We start from the raw sequence: 16,957 nt of genomic DNA, 5'->3' as shown, positions 1-16,957 counted from the left end.
TCCTCTTCTCCTTCGGCATAGCACATCATCATGGACCGCAGCGTCGTATCTTTTCTCGAACGAAAATAATATTAGCTATACATACTCGAAAACTGTTCCTTTCGACGGAACGAAGTGGAAACCCTGCATCGTTGCTGACTTTTATCTCCAGCTAAATTATTCACATTCAACGCTCGTTTTGTCTCCGATTGATGCAGAGCTTTTCGCAGATTTGCGTAATACGTTTAAGGTACATCGTAAACAAACTTCAACGTCTCGTATCACAAATTGGAAACGATTTCCAGCCTCAAGAGTATTTCTTACAAAGTAAAGGGCTGGTTACTACACTGTGGATGGATCGTCTAAGCGCAGACATTTGCGAAGTGCAATTAGGCAAAGGTCAGAATCTTTACGTATAGAGAGGTTCGAGGACCTTTAAAAGTTCATGGAAACGGAACGAGGCGGTCTTTTTCTTTTATTTAAAGTAATGATTCGCAGAAATCGATGGTACATTTTCGATCTCTCTTATCTTCGATCCAGTATAACGTGATTTCTCACCTGCAGAAACAAATTTTTCAGACATTATGCACCTGCATGCGTTGGTGCAGCGAGGTAGAAAAATTCAGAGACCTATCGTGTCCCTCATCAATGTCCGAGTACGATGACCACAGGGTGTCCAGTTCCGGTCCAGCAACTTCGTAACCTTCAGTTATTAATTCACCATTTGTCTCGATGGCGATCGTACTCGATTATTTCATCTTTAATAACGCGCTACTTGGCTGTAAGATATCGAATCTCACTCGACGATATATTAAACCAACTCCCAAGGGTATCCATGGCGGTAACACTTTCTCTTCCTGTTTTCACCCGCAATGAAACTAGTATCTACAAGTTTTCACAGCAGTGCGTAGGATTCCACGGAATATAAGGGTTCAAGGTATCGATTGGAACGGTTTTTCGATGAACAAACGTGAAACTGACAAGGATTGACGTGAGGATGTCAAAGCCGTACCGAAGATCACGATCGTCAAAAGATTCTGATTACAGAAAGAGGAATCCAAGTCCCGAAGAAAAATCTTGGAAATGGAACGTCTTGGAAGACTGAAAAGAGAAGGTTGGGATCTTGAAGGGGAAGATCTTGGAGACCCTTGAAGAAGAGGGTCATTTTCCTAATTCTGAAGTCAGCCCTGAGTGGAAATCCATGGTCTTTGTGTGTCGCCGTTCGGGAGTTGGTCAATGCTGTAGTCGACAGTCGGGAAAAGAAGGGAAGGACAGATATATAGGAGAGATACAAGATGGAGATAAGGTCGCAGGACTAAGGGAAGCTTACCCCGATGCCGAGGACTATGGAGATTGAGCAGGTGCCGAATGTCCTGGTGAAACGTTGTTTCGCCGTTGAAAAAACCAGACGACGTCAAGTGTAAGACTATAGCGCTATCGAAATCATCGCTAATTAGCGCAAAGTGATCAGCTGTTAACAAACCATTAACTGTGATTAAAAAATCAGCTGTCTCATCCTTCAGAGACCTGATCCTTCTCCTCGCTCCCTGTCTTCTCATACCGACGTACGTCGATCATATATTATACATATACAAACGAATGGAGGACCGGCCGACAAACCGCTTCCGTCTTCAGCCCGAGTCAATTTATATCGACCATCGCATGTATCATCCTCCCTCTGTGATATGCTGTGCAGTGATCGAAAAAAGAAGAGAAACCCCGAGGAGAGGTCCGCACGTCTGCTCCTCTTTCTCTCGATCAAAGATTAAGTCAGTCTTGCTTGCCCTGCCAGCTTCTACGAAACCTTTTCCACCGCTCTGCTGCACTCGTTCGGAACCAGTTCACGTCATCCGGAGACACGGTGAGTGATGCCTTCCAACTCATGGACTACGTGGCGGTGGAATTGCACGAATAGAAGCTTTGACACCACCAGGACTAGACCAATCGGTAAGTTTTTTAACACACCGGATCTTAAGTAAAGGTATCATCGAAATTCCAAAGATTTTGGAAGAGAGGGACTGTCGTGAACCGGTCTTTCAGATTACGTGACTTTTGACTGAAAGTTTTTCACCCAAAGTTGGCTGAAATCCATGCGAATTGATTTGAGGAAAATGTTGATCCTCACGTTTGCGGAGTACAATAAGAACAGCCACGACAAGAACGTTTATAATGCGGTTTAGCCTGCAGGATCCTATTTCTCTACGGTTGTACTCGAGGCCACCGCAAAATGTATCGGTCGTTTTACGGGCAGCGGCTGCACGTTCGCGATCGGTAAGTCGGATATGGATGGGGTGCATGCCATGGGCACGGTGGTACGTGTTGTTGGTAACGCGTGTCCCGTAGCGCGTGTTAAACGCGTTTTGTCAGATGGGTGCGTCGTTGTGAGGATAAATAATCTCTCCGGAGATTCGAACCGATTTGATATTTTTTCATCTCTCTATCTCTCTCTTTCGATTTCCTCACACGTAGAGGCAATGTTCACGGCTAATCGCCAATCACTATTACAGACAAAGTTTAATTACTGAGCCACGCATGCAGCGGGTATAATGATTATCTTGCCGATTTTCTACCTCCAAGTCAATTACCATTTCCTTTTATGCAACTTCCTCTCTATCTCCCTCGTCTCCTAATAATCTTTGAAATTTTTCCAAATTCTCATCGTACACTCACCTCCAAAAGTGCGGTACATAGCCGGCTGGGCACAGTTCTCTGCAGTGTATGCAGGGTGCGCCTTGAAAGTTGACGTTAGAGGACGCACCCTGCACCGCGGCGGGCGAAAGCATGATTCTGAAAAATTGAAAAAGAGAAAATTTCCCGATTAGAGCGACGCTCGTGGATACAAGTATATAAACACACACACACGCGTTCACACACCATACATAAGGCGATATTTTATACGCGAAGGGTTTAATTACCCCGCGAATTTTAATATCGCCGGGTGTCGATAAATTATAAAACCCACCCGACAATCAAGCGGCGATTCTCTATATAAGTTCAGACAACTTCATACGCACACTTTTTGCACCTCGCTTTACTATCCTACCTGGCACGTATTATAGGCGTAGACTATACCTCGGCGTTTCCAATGGTTCTTATATGTTGCACACAGCATGTATCAAGCTGTGCTGTACAGCATGTACCTTTAATACTCGACCGTAAACGCCAGGCCATGCTTTACTCACTCAATTTGTTGCATAACTATTATGATCATTCAATCACCATTAAGCCATTACCTCCTACGCCACGAATTACCGCCCAGATATTCTATGATTGCTGTATAGTGCCGGTCATATTTCTCCGGCATCTCGCCTCTTCGCTTAAAAAAATCTATCCTGATGTACATGCCTTGCACGGTTTATCACACTGTTCATCGTTTGCCATACTTTTGTTGGCATAAATCGTATTCGTTTGATAAAATTCTATCATTTTTTTCTTCTCGTAAAATTATCTTGAAAAGAAGATGCTGCTGCCTATTCACTGCACGCACATGACCGTTAAATAATCCAACCGGTAATAAGATCTCCGCGAATCGGTGACTATGCCTGCAGAATTCCCGTCACGCGATATGCTTATGATGGTATTCGTGTATAAAGAACACGGTAATAAATTAATTAAGCCAGATGATTTACGCATCGGCTCTGCAACTGCAGGCTGCATGTGCAGCAGCGAATATACGTAACCTCGTGTCATAAAACTGAACAAGGGATCAGAAAACAACGAAATTATATTCGAACATTAGAGTGAAGGGCGATATGTACTCAGAGCTTGTTAGTACGATTTTAAATAACAAGTTCGTTATTCGTGGGAATTTCGGGTTTTCGAAAAGAATTGTTTTCGACATCTGCAGGTACCAGAATTACTCTTTGCTATCGATCCGTGTACAAGAAATCAACTTTCGACTATCCAACCAGGTTCGATTCGCTTTCAAAAATGCAAAAATGCAAATCTGGGGCTGTTATTAAAATAATGAAGAAATTTTTAAAACCAGACTTATTACTTCCGTCGAAATTCTATCGTTAGGATTCACCATCTTTCAAGCCCATCAAGCAATTCCGTGGTTCCACTTTCGGGCATCCCAGAGGTCGCCGGTCGACGGTGTACCCTGTGATTTGCGCTCCCCCAAATCCAAGATGTGAAATTACAACGGGTGGTTCCCCCGGCCCGGGGATCGTAGTGGGTTATGCAGGCAGGTAGACCAGTGGATAATGCAGTTACACACGTCGGTACGCGTAACATACTTACTCGGTCCGTGGTTGGAGTCTCACGGACTCCTCCCCGTGCGAGGGAGTCTCGAGACCAGTTCGAATGGGGTTCTCAACCTCCTCGAGCGCGTAGTCGAGAACCAACTGCCGCCGCAACGCCCTTCGGTAACACGATTTGAAAAATGTGCCGGTTAGACACCCAAGGGTGCTTATTAAGGTTTGCGCGGGAAGATTAACGAGCAGTAATGACTATAGTCCAGGCCTTATTCCCTATTCCTTGGGCCTCAAGACCGGGCAACGTTTTCTCCGAGCTTACAGCAAGGATGCATTCATTGGTGCTCCACGTGGCCGCGGATTCGCAGCAAGCTTCTTTGGCTCTCTCAGGGCGCTCAACGTCACCTTGGGAAACTTGACGGCTCTCCAAGGTGACGAGTTGAGACAACGCGAGGTCATTTTCCATGCTGAGCACGCCTGCTGGAGGCCGCGTCATCGTCGACGAACCGACATTCTCGAAGAAGACGTTCGGGTTACCGGATAGTCGGGCTACCGCTCCTTCGAAGGAGCAAGTCACATAGCTTCTTATGCTTCCTAGCTGACGGTCTACGCGCTAGCTGCTCCTTCGTGTATATGTTAGGTGCCATGCCCATACTCGTATCATCTACGCGCCTCTACTACACACACCAACTCCACTCATGGACCTCTCGCATACGCGTGGGCACATCATTTTTCTTCGGTTACCTGCAACCGCTAAAGGTAACACGGAATGACAAACCCTTTAATAACACCTCACCTACGAGCCTTGTGTACACTATTGTTCCGATATTTCATGGAAATTCCTTGTGGAAGTGTTACAAGAATTTATCCGATATGGGCAGACGTATGAACCGGTCAAAATCTACCAGTGACCAAATCTTCCCGGATAAAGAGTCCCGCAGGACAAAATTCAACCCTGATAGAACAAATAAAATAATATAGATTACATTAAATTCAATTAAATTAAATTGAATCAAAATATACGAGATTGATGATTGAATGTGTAATTTTGACAATTCGATCTAGGTAGAAACAGACATTTCTGCAGAGGGGATTTTGTATGGGAAGATTTTTAAAAAGGATATCAAGGATGGTAACCGAATGAACTTGATCCCGTCCTCAAATTGACAAAGTTCTTATAGATGCTATCCAGACAATTTTCGTTACTACTGTAATCATCACAAGTTTCAAATCGTGAAAACCTAAAGTTATATGTATGTAAAATAAAATACATAAATGCTTTAACCTTCCGGCTAACTTGTTTTCGGTCCGAAACAAAATGCGAGTTCAATTCTGTACGAACTTTGTGCATTTTACTGTATATACGTACGTAGACAAAGGCAATGTAGATTGAGGATTAGAGTTGAGAAGAAGCTTAGCTCGATTTCATTATTTGGACTTGCGCAGGGGAATCGTTCGACGCAAGATAGAGTTACCAATCATTTTTTGAGGTACTTGCGGGGAATCCCCGCGTCGCGTTGCCCGCCAATTCAAAGCCTCATGGACCGGGAACCCCCGCTGCTAGGCAGCCGGTGCGTCGTCGTTCCCAACTTGGAAATAATTACAATTTGACGACAAAGCGTAACACCTAGGTTCGAAAAATGCCCCACAAGCGACAACGAAGAACTGATTTCTTGACTTCGAATTAAATCCAATTCGTTCTACGTCACTCGTATTCCGAGATACATATATATTTGATTTTAAGCCTGCAGTTTTCTTCTCGAAGGGATGAAAATATATTACAATATATGTTTAATACCACACTTTCAAAAGTCAAAGGTCACCGACGTGTAAAATTTTCTTCAAAGGGGGGAGGGGGATGTTATAATTGGTAATTTGAACCACGTTGGCAGCGTAAAGTCAACCCTCATATCTCGGTCATTAAGATACCGGGAGGACGAAGCACGCCATTGCAGCAGCCTGTGCATGCGCTAATGACACAAAAAAGGCTTTATAATTACTTCGGGGAACTCTTCGAACTGCCACAATTTCTTAACCTTTCCTGAAAGGCTTAAGTTTTTGCAACAATTAAACCGCGAAATGATCCCGCGCTTTTGTCTTTGTCCGTAAGTTTTTCTCCTTAGCTACTACATCCAGCCCCAAATGTCCGCAATAAAGAGGTTAGACTATGCTCGAAATTAGAAACAAGATGGCGCCGCAAGCGATAAATGACGTCACAAATTCTCTGGCCAATCACAGCTTGTGTTGAAGATGCAGGAATGCTTTGCGATCGAGTCACGTGTTCAGCCGGAAATAAACAAAGAATAATTTTCACGCTCGCGTAAGTCGCTATCAAATAATAAAATCCTCGGGAAGAGGAACCGTCCGATTATCGGGGAGATTGAGTTTGTGGTATTTGAATCGTCGCGGTTCGGCCGAAAGACCGCGAGGTTATACGTTTTATATACCGCCGTATTATTATACCTGATACGTTTTTATTGAGACCTGCCCCCGTAGAATATAGTCGCCGTAGCCGTTGAGTCGACATCATCAAAGGCGGCGAGAAATAATGATACTATGATGATTGAAAATATTTTGTTGGACGCGCGGAAATTTAATTCCGTAATAACAATAACACCGAGATGCATTATGCAGACGGAAAATATTAACGACCACATCCGGTGCTCGTGGTACGTGGATTATTTAATTTTATTGTTATTACTGAGTAACAATCATCGGCAGCTGGTCGACGCTGTGCCAAGATTTAATGTACGTAGGCGCCTTTGAAATGATTCAGATTCCGATCTACGGCTATGATTATAGGATTATACTTATACATAGAGGTCGTAAAACGAAACGAATTCATATGAACGAAATTGTAACACGCCAATGAATGTACATACCTATAACCGTGACTGAAAAGCGCTGGGAATATTGTTCATACAGAATTGTGCCTTGCTTGCGATCGATTGTAACCAACTTGACTATCTGGGTATCGATTTTTTAAATCTCCCGCCACGCAATCAGTGTTATAATATTCGTTTGTCGTATAACCCGTGAAATACAACGTATACGTGTGTATTATATTATATTATATTATATACATATATATACTTTATACCTGTCGTTGCCTTATTGCTTCGTCGAGATGCACTCCGATGACTTTCACCGTCTAGGTATATATACTTTGATGCTCAGGAGCAGAGCCGCGGCAATCCAGCCATTAAAACGTTCGTCTGAAGAAAACCACACACTTTGCAACACCGCCACTTAAAAATCTCAAAGTCACTCGCGAGCACTTTGCAAGGTCCCGGATCCCCGGGAACCTCTTCCACTGAATATTTCCAGACGATACTTCTTTTAGGGCATAATTTTACCGATCTTCTGCAGGCTCCGTTTCTCTTATAACCGCTGTTAAACATTTGGAGGAAATTAATCGCGCAGAAGACAGAACTCCGCTGAAAATTAGAATATATATGTATAATAGAGACAATTGGAAGAACCTAAATTATTGTAAAAAAAATTTTTTGCATGAACTATTAAGGAGAGATTTGCACACACAGCTTTTGCTTGTGGATGTTATATATATGTTATGAAAACCGAGGAAATTACAAATATCTGGAAATCATTAAACGCGTGGATAAAAAGTCAGCAGTTAATATCGAGGCTTCCGGTGCCGAAAAAGTGTTAATTTAGCCATTAGTCAATGTCGAATGGATGGTGCGCAGTTTAGGGTTTGTAAAGAAGTTTTCAACCAGGTAAACCGCACGATGATGAGCCGGGTAGAACCATATAAAAGGCCAGTTTCGATCTGCGGACGGATGTTAATAGTCTACGGGGGATAAAAATAATTGGCGGTTTAGTCCCGGAGCAGTACGAATTAACCCAGCACGTTGTAGGTACGTCGTTTAAGGACCTCGTTAAAGGCTGTGTGTGGACGGTTTGTACGGCTACCGATTTTCAATTCTCAACCCTAATTTCATCGTTAATAAATTATTTTCGTCACCATTTCCTACCGGTTACACATGTGCGACGGATTATACGGCACGTTTTATTATCACTGGAGTGTATCACACCAACCCTTGAGACGGGGGAAGATTTTTGTTACTTGCAATAATTTATTCACGCGTTTCTTACCCCACTTATTACTCGTCGATCAGTCCCTTAATTACAATTCGACACTTTCTCCAACGACGTAATTCACACTTTTTTGGATTTTCCTCCTGGAATGCAAACTGCACTACTTGTCGTTGATTTTCGTTATCACTTTGCACAATACTTTATAGGTATGTCACAACCGACGCACTTGAGAAGAAAAGCACATTTGCAAAAGCATCTCGTGTCTACGAACTGTGATATTCTCACGATCCATGGTGCGAAGAAGAGCGAACCCTCGATCCACGACTTACTCTACATTCCATCGTGAGTAAAGCGAACGCGGTGTGCTGTGCTGTGCAGAAGGCATGCAGCGTGTAAACTAAACACTTGTTTGTAACAACCGGGCAGCACGGGTTTTCACTTTTCAACCAGGTTTCCTCCCACCGTTTCAAAACCGATCGGGTAATTACACCTTCTCACGAAATTATCCACGCGACCCCGATGCGTTTTACGGGCTTGTTTTCGCCCTGTTTACAGGTGGTTTCAAACCATACAAGGCCCAAATACGTTCGAGCGAGGATAGGGGCCCGAAGCCGGACTCGAAGTCACTGCCTCTCGAGATCAGGCCCAGCTCCGGCACGATCTCCCTCCACCTGCCACTCGGGCCCCAATAGGGCCCCATCTTTTATCTCGATTTTCCTCCGGGCCCCGTTTCTCGTTTTACGAACGGACCGACTTGCAGGGTATTATACCTATGTATATACCGTATACGTATGTATATATCTAGGTATGCATGCAAGAAGACGAGAACCCAGCGCGCGAACGAATGAGAACACCATACTTCATGTTCATACCGATATGCATTATATTATATACACGTCCTTGTGCCCTAAGGACCATCCTGCATCCTACAAATATGTGTGTATGTGTGTATATATATATACGTGCCTACCTACACAACATCTCTTTGCAAGGATCAACGAAGGGTCAGTAACGCTGCATTTTATTAGCCGGTCTGCGATTCGCTAATTAGACTTTCAGGTATCGCGAAGCATATATTATATACTTTTAGCGATCATCCTTGAATCAGAGATTAATTGGTATCAATAACCTGGACTTTATCTTATTTTACAAACACACATATCCATATACATATGGGGTGTTCGACGCCAACTCGACCAGTGTTAAACTCCGACAATCACAAAAAATTAAAAAACAATGTTAAAATCCGACCATCTAAAATTTTTAAACCCAAAATTATCTTTACTAACTAGAGTGGCTCATCATCGAATTGGTGAAACCGAACATTTACAAGTAAGTTGACTCTTATTTGACGCTTACGATTTAATCCTGTGTTAATTTTGGGTGAAAAAAATTCAGGTCATGTTTTTCACCGAGTAGAATGTAAAAAAAAATAAATATATATGAACTGATTTCATATGGTCGAGTTGGCGTGGAATATCCCATACGTATAACACGGATTACTATACCTATGATGCATCTGCTCGATTCTTGAGTGCAAAGAGCTTCGATGTGAATCGACTACGATAAATGGGAAAAGTTGTACCGTATGAGATTCGGTCAAGAGGAAACTATTTATAACACTTGACGGTTTTTCGTGGGAAGAAAGATTTTTCATAGCTTATTGTTCGACTGATGGATTTTTCGAATTATTATAATCGTTAGCGATTCATCATACTTGATACTCAGTTTTCAAGAATACTGTAACTGCTTCTAACCGTACTTCACAAGTACTTTGGAGTATCAATTTATAGCGAAATCATGTTTTTGACGGTTTTCATATACTAAGCTCTTGAATCGTGTATAAGAGCGGATCCACGTCACTTCACTCAAAAAAAAACCGTCAAGTCACGGATCTTTGCGCCATTTGAAATATCCGTAGTATTATGTGAAAAAAAAATCTTCTCCATCAATTTTTTTTTTTAGGATTAAAGAGGAAGGATACAGGTATCCGAAAAAAATTATCTCCATGAATTGTTGTGAGTCCCGCGGAAATGGCAGCGAAATCAAAAAAAGAAACGGTAAAAAAATATTGAAAGAAATTTTTTTTTCCCAAATAACTTTTTTTTTATCGAAGCGCATTCCTTTACGAACAGCTCGATTGCAGGATCAGTCCGCTCCGATGTATACTTTCGGAGATATGAATTTTCAAACATAGCAGTGCAACAGTGATATACAAAACTTTACATAGCTCGAACTCGGCCATTTTTGAAAAAATTTCAAAATCCTTGAAATTGTATTTTTTTTTCACATAATACTACGGATATTTCAAATGGCGCAAAGATCCGTGACTTGACGGTTTTTTTTTGAGTTAAGTGACATGGATCCGCTCATAACTTGAACTTTGACTGACAAGTAATTGTCGTTTATCATAATTGCAACTGTAATGTCAGTAAAAAGGTCATCCATTTGTTTCAATGTAATTATTGCTTACGATTAGCAAAATACTCCTGCCATAAGCGCGTTTTCTCCGTTTTTTGGTGAAATCCGAGGACAGCTAGTATTCCTCATTCCAAGTGAGACTTCGGCTCGAATTAAACTTCGCATCCCAACGTCTGAATAAGCGTGCCGAGGTTAACAATTATTGCTTATTAAGAGGTGACGCATGAAAATTAAGAGAGATATTTCAAAGTCTTTGAATCTGAAATATTTGTAGAGACATAGAACTGGCGTATATGTACACCTTCGGTAAGGTTTTAACAGCTAAACCCCGTTGAATTATCAGTGAATATTCAGTGATAAAGGTTGAGACAAGATACTTTATTACGTATTCACTAGACAAAGTGTAATTATTGAATACCAAAATGCTGCCGAAGTGATATAACACCTGTTTACCAACCCTGCGACAGCATAAGTATATTTTTTTTTTGTTTTTTCTTTTTAGTGTATTAATTTTATAATCGTTATAGATAATTAGAGTGTGAAAAGTTTTGATTACGGATTCGTGATCAGTGACCTAAAAAATCCCCTCAACCCCCCCTCCGAAAGAGGTAATAACTACCTGGTGATCCTAACTTTATCATTACTATTTTCAGATTCTTGGTGCTCAAAATGCAATTTTTTTGTACAATTTTTCAGGCGATGACTCGTCAAATTGTGATAGAGTTGAATATAAATATGACAAAGTAAAATCGACGAATTGTAAAAAATAACTTCATGCTTTTTTGGAAAATTATTCTAAAACGCATGAAGAAAAAGTAAAATTCTTGAATATTATGCAATATGTGAAGCATATAGTAAATATTTATATACTGTAATCGGTGGCGGCTTGCGTGGGATAAAAATACCGGAAAACGTAGAAGTTCCGGCTTGAACGTTTGCGTGCTTCTGTCTATAATGTAATAAAATATTTGAATACTCTGTAAATACAGGCGGGCAGCTAGAGACTGAAACAAGCACTCGTCTTTAAATTACGTAATGAGGCATTAATCATTTCCGTACAACGTGAGATATTTTATTTAACTTATACGATCGCTTTTTAAACATGTTGAAAATATATTGCCAAGGTGAAATGTTTGTTTTAATTCGTGAACATTATCGCAGGAATTGTATACAACGAAACAAAGTCTGTTATTAAATATTAAATATTAAATATTAAATATCGCAACTTAGCGGAGGCGACGAGTCAAAAGTATTTCGTAATAAACGCGCGTCATGTCACGTGACGTGTTTGCGACTTATGATCAAAGATGGCGTCCGCGCAGTGCTAAAAGAGCAGACGATATTTCGCGGGCAGGTATTTAACTGTGGAATATAATCGTGTTTAATGGATATTTAACACTCGCGTTGTTAATTTCTGTGTTTAGCGAGTGTGGGCGAAATGGTTTACGACATCAAGTGGATAATACCGAAGCTTCGAAATCCGACAAAATTTTGGAAGTTCGCTAGTTCGATTACGTTCGCAGCAGTGGGGATATTCTCCAAGTTCATTCTAGGTTAACACACTATTTTTACTATTATTTTTCACTAGTTTGTCAACCCAGGGTTACTTGCCTAGCCTAAAAGACGACGTAAACTTGACTCGAGACCTTGAAATTCCTCCAGTAACGTGTCAATTCTGTATTCTCTCTACGTTCGAAGAAATTGACACGATACATTGTCAATGTAAACATGTCACCCAATTATCATTTGAATTTTGTCTTTAACCTGTGTGACGGAATTTCAGAATTTACTCCAAACAGTCTGATTTTCACCTATTCTTGTTTCTCATTTTCGATTGTAAAAGCTTTTTCATTTTTTTCATTCCTTTAATATTCATTCTAGAATGGCTGAACAAAACTAAAATATACAACAAACATGTCATAACGAGGGCCTTGGATTGTCGACCTCGGAATGTCCCTCTCATCACCATATCAAATCATCACAGCTGCTTCGACGATCCTGGAATTTGGGGTAAGGTTACTAGAACTACGAGCTTAATGCTGTTAGCGAGCAACTTCTGTAAGAAAAGTGGAAATCGAGCGACTTGTTACCTTTCGTAACTCGGAATGTATTTTTAGGTCGAATAATACTTGGAATAACTAACATAGTATCATTAATAATTTGAATAAAGACACAGCGCGAAAACCAGAATTGCAAAAGATAACACCAGTCGACACAAATTTTGATTTTTTTCCACGTAATTGGCGAAAGAAGAAATTGTTTTAATTAATATTCTTCGTACTTTTTTTATGTTTGTTTGGACTTTCTCGTATCGAATCCCGAAGGTTATCTCCTATCGTGTTCTCATTATACTGTACCTGACGTCGTTCAAAATCCATTATGTCTCGGTGAAAACGTTTTCCTTGTTCTTCTGAATAAGCACTTAGATTATAGCTATCAACCAAAAACTTAAGGACTTATTTATCAATGTAAATAGACAAAACGAAACTTCATAAGTAATAAATGAAGATTTTGGTTATTATTCGATGTTTGGAATAAAAATTTATTTACTTAAATATAAACTCGAAAAAACATTCTCTTTTGTTGACCTGTGTAATTAATTTGACTGACTATTTTCCAAAAAGTGTGACAAAAGTTAGAAACCGGTATTTCCCCAACATTGGATGTGTGTGTGCGCATATCTACATATTTGCCATGCTACCTGTTGAATAAAATTTGTATTCGTCATGCTGTGTATCATAATAATTTATGACTCAGCAATATCGACTATTAACTTTATCACTACTAAATTCATTCGAATTATTACGATCTTTCATCCAATAATATCAACCTTTTATATCACTTTATAAAGTTGCTAGTTATTTCATTAGAAATTTATGACAGATAAAAATCGGTGAAATATGTATCGTGAATGGTGACTTATTTTTCAGCTACCCTGGATCTCCGCCACTTGATAAACAGGCGTGTGATAAGATGGTCCCTAGCTGCGCACGATATATGCTTCACCAACGTTTGGCATTCCTACTTCTTCATGTTAGGAAAATGTGTACCTGTTGTCAGAGGGAAAGGAGTTTATCAAGAGAGCATGAACTTTTGCATTGAAAAATTATCCAACGGCGAATGGGTCCATGTATTTCCAGAGGGCAAAGTGAACATGCTCAAAGAAAATACGAGGTTTTAAATATTTAATATATTAGTCTCGTAAGTTAGTTCTAATTCTTTCTACTTCATTATTGAGCCCGTGAAAAAAGCAGTGAAGAAAAAAATTCTGGTTTCACTTGTCCGCTTCTATTACTTGATGCTATATTTCAGCTAAATTTTAACTACGTAATAGTATTGATTGGCTTGTCTGTGGCATGCAGGTTGAAATGGGGTGTAGGAAGACTTATACTAGAATCTCCGGTGACCCCGTTAGTAATTCCTATCTACCACTTGGGGATGGATGACATTTTACCTAATGAACCTCCGTACATGATAAAAACTCATAAAAAAGTAACAATGAATTACGGAGACCCCATAGACTTCAGCGAAATGTTGGAAGAGCTGAGATCAGCAAAAGCAAATGAAATTGATGCTAGGAAAGCTATCACTGATCGTATTCAAGAGGAACTTTTGAGGTGAGGATTCTCTTTGATATTCTTGAAAATAAACTTAAATTTATCAATCACGTATGATCTAAATTATTTTTATCCTTTAGATTGCGATCGGTTACGGAGAAACTTCATTTGCAGTCTTGACCGATGTCAGGCGGTTCTCGCCGTCATTCTATCTAGCCACAATTCGCCAAAAACCATGTCAATAGTAGGAAGGAAAGGTGTACCAGTGATTCAACCATGAAAAAGAAAAAGAAATTTTTATACGAAAACCATAACTCCAGCTAATAATATAATAATATCGCAAAACTAGGTTTTGAAAATATCGTTTACAAGCCTCTGTAAAGACAGCCTTAAAATAACAGTAAAAGTATTAGAAAAATTTTACTGATCGGATGGGGTAGGTGTCTATTTTCTAAATGCAATAAGAATTTTGCATATTCATCATGAGAACATAAGGAATAAAATTCCCATACTTCTTATTTGTTGAAATAAAGAATTCTGGAAATCCAGGATCAAATCCCTTGGATCTTGTTTTTGACTGAATTTAGATATTGGTTCTTTATACCTAAAGAATGAATGATCGGTTGTCGTAAAAACATGATAATGCATACCTAATAGAATACTAATGAAACTAAAATAATTGCTTGGAGATCATGCAAGCGAACAACGAGTTTGTTGTCAAGTTCATGTGATCCGTTAATCGATATGATAAGGTCAGGTATTTATCTATGAATATCAAATCTACTCGTTAACTATTCCCCATAAATACTGTACAGTATCTATACATTTATTAACATTTGTGATTTTAATAGTATGAAAGATTCTACGACTAGTTCGAAAAATGTGTAAACTAATACCCTCTAATATTTATTGTAAAAAGGTCAGCCGCCGTACATTAATTTTTAGTATATTAAACGTCTTCTCTAATCTATTGTTGAAAAAACATAATAATAATGTTAATAATCACAATGATAATAAATAATGGTAGTATTCCTCTTAAACATACACATACGCATAGATATTTAGTACTTTTCAGGTTGTAGGTGATTCAATTACTGATTTGAGGTGTCCGGAATATAGGCTAAAACAATTTTAATCTATATTGGTTACGATGACCAATATTGTTATCAGTTCTTATCAGCGTTGTTATGTAGTTAATAAATACAGAATAATTAATTTCAGAGGTGGGGTTCGATCTTTCATTTCAATCTATCGGACTATTCGAATGTTGACCACTCAAGATCGATCCGTTTAAAACTGTATCTAAACAATCTTTAACTATTAATAAATTAAAACACGAACGGAGATGATATTTGTGGACGTAAGAAATGATTTACGATTAAACAGAGCTTTTTAGGAATTGATTGTTATTATATTATACATTTGTTAAATATTCACAGACAAATTATACAGCACACAGATTGTTACCACAATTTAGAAATAGACACTGTTACATGAGGTTACAAATAGAGATGCTGGGTGTTTTTTTTTTTAGCTAAACATACAGGTCGTATACATGTTGTTGCTGAACAGAAATTCAATGTACACCATTCAACATCTGAAATAACTTGGAAGTATTCGTGTTTGGCATTAGTTTGCATACGCACTATCACATGATTGATTTTTATATTATATTCAGCATGTAGTATAATTTTTTCATTGATTCAAAATTGGAATACGCACGCATTGCAACTGTAAATAATAAAAAAAATTGTATTGGTTGATATATTTTTTGACAATGCTGTCTTACGCTAATGAAGTTCAAACTACAATTCTATCAATAGTTGGTGCAAAAAGCTGACTGAGTGGTTGTTTATATATGTATATTTTTTTTACTTTAAAGTTGATATTCATTTCAATAGCATACATTTTTAAAAATTACATGTGGTGACCTACTATTTATACATACGAAGGTGAAAGAAATATGCACACTCCTCATAAATGGTTGAATTTTGTTCGTTATAATGCATATTATGCCATGCAGAGCAAGAAATAAACTTTGAATAGATAAAACGAAGATAAATCTCAACATATAATATTTATAATAATAATAGTGAATAAATAAATTCCGGATAATCAGAGTGCCCAGTTTTATAACAAACTAGATAACAAAAATCCGTTAATAAAGTAAAGGATCACCAATTTTTGTACAAATATCAATATCACGTCAACAATATTTTTAAATAAACCAGTTTCCAGATTCAAATGAACCTTGTTTAAATATAGGTATACTAAAATTTTTGCTGTAATATCACTATTACTGACAGTTCTGAAATATGTATATCAGAAACTGTCTCATTATGTACCTGGGCGAAGCTGCATCTGTGAATGTATTATATTTAACATGGTGCCATCTAGAATTAATTAACTGTATTGTCAAAGAAAAATGGTTTGACAAGAGAATCGGTGACCTGTCGAAGACAAGATCCCGGGCTCAAATAACAATTTAACAGTGAGAGATATGAAATAAAGACAGAAACAACGGATATCACGATTGATAATTATTTGATATTTTCCAACATTTCTATAATAGTAATAGTAATAATCAATACGTGGGTAACACTTGTCTTTTGTGCAATAATTCAACATAATTAATGTTTCGCATGTATTTGTATGATTTTATTTGCCTATTTGTTTCCGGATACACGCTGTAACGAAAGTATTCTCAAAAAGAGAGAATTTGTGCTGCTTGAAATCTTTCGGAAG

The 16,957-nt window shown here is 38.9% G+C and overlaps 1 protein-coding gene across 4 annotated transcripts; it reads left to right on the top strand.

Moving 5' to 3' along the window:
• Window positions 1-4,865: 4,865 nt before the first annotated feature.
• Window positions 4,866-16,628, top strand: LOC124410698 (tafazzin). 4 transcript variants are annotated; one of them, XM_046889275.1, is made up of 6 exons: window positions 11,950-12,009; window positions 12,084-12,208; window positions 12,537-12,665; window positions 13,586-13,829; window positions 14,018-14,272; window positions 14,353-16,628. In XM_046889275.1, exons 2-6 carry the CDS (start codon window positions 12,094-12,096, stop codon window positions 14,390-14,392), a joined length of 783 nt encoding a protein of 260 aa, XP_046745231.1. In that variant the 5' UTR covers window positions 11,950-12,009; window positions 12,084-12,093; the 3' UTR covers window positions 14,393-16,628. The 4 variants fall into 4 exon arrangements, with proteins under 4 accessions (XP_046745233.1, XP_046745231.1, XP_046745230.1 ...); XM_046889277.1 differs by lacking the exons at window positions 11,950-12,009; window positions 12,084-12,208 and adding an exon at window positions 4,866-4,934; XM_046889274.1 differs by having other exon boundaries at window positions 11,969-12,208.
• Window positions 16,629-16,957: the final 329 nt, after the last annotated feature.

The sequence above is a fragment of the Diprion similis genome, chromosome 9 (genome assembly GCF_021155765.1).
Source record: "Diprion similis isolate iyDipSimi1 chromosome 9, iyDipSimi1.1, whole genome shotgun sequence".
NCBI lineage: Eukaryota > Metazoa > Arthropoda > Insecta > Hymenoptera > Diprionidae > Diprion > Diprion similis.
Note: the sequence above shows the minus strand (reverse complement) of the source record. Positions and strands in the feature narration are given on the sequence as shown.

What these genes read in the sequence shown, in the direction of transcription:
- LOC124410698 (XM_046889275.1), top strand. Translation starts at nt 12,094, where the DNA reads ATGGTTTACGACATCAAGTGGATAATACCGAAGCTTCGAAATCCGACA. An exon ending in CGACGATCCTGGAATTTGGG is followed by an intron (nt 12,666 to 13,585) that starts GTAAGGTTACTA and finishes CTTATTTTTCAG; the next exon opens with CTACCCTGGATCTCCGCCAC. An exon ending in ATGCTCAAAGAAAATACGAG is followed by an intron (nt 13,830 to 14,017) that starts GTTTTAAATATT and finishes TGTGGCATGCAG; the next exon opens with GTTGAAATGGGGTGTAGGAA.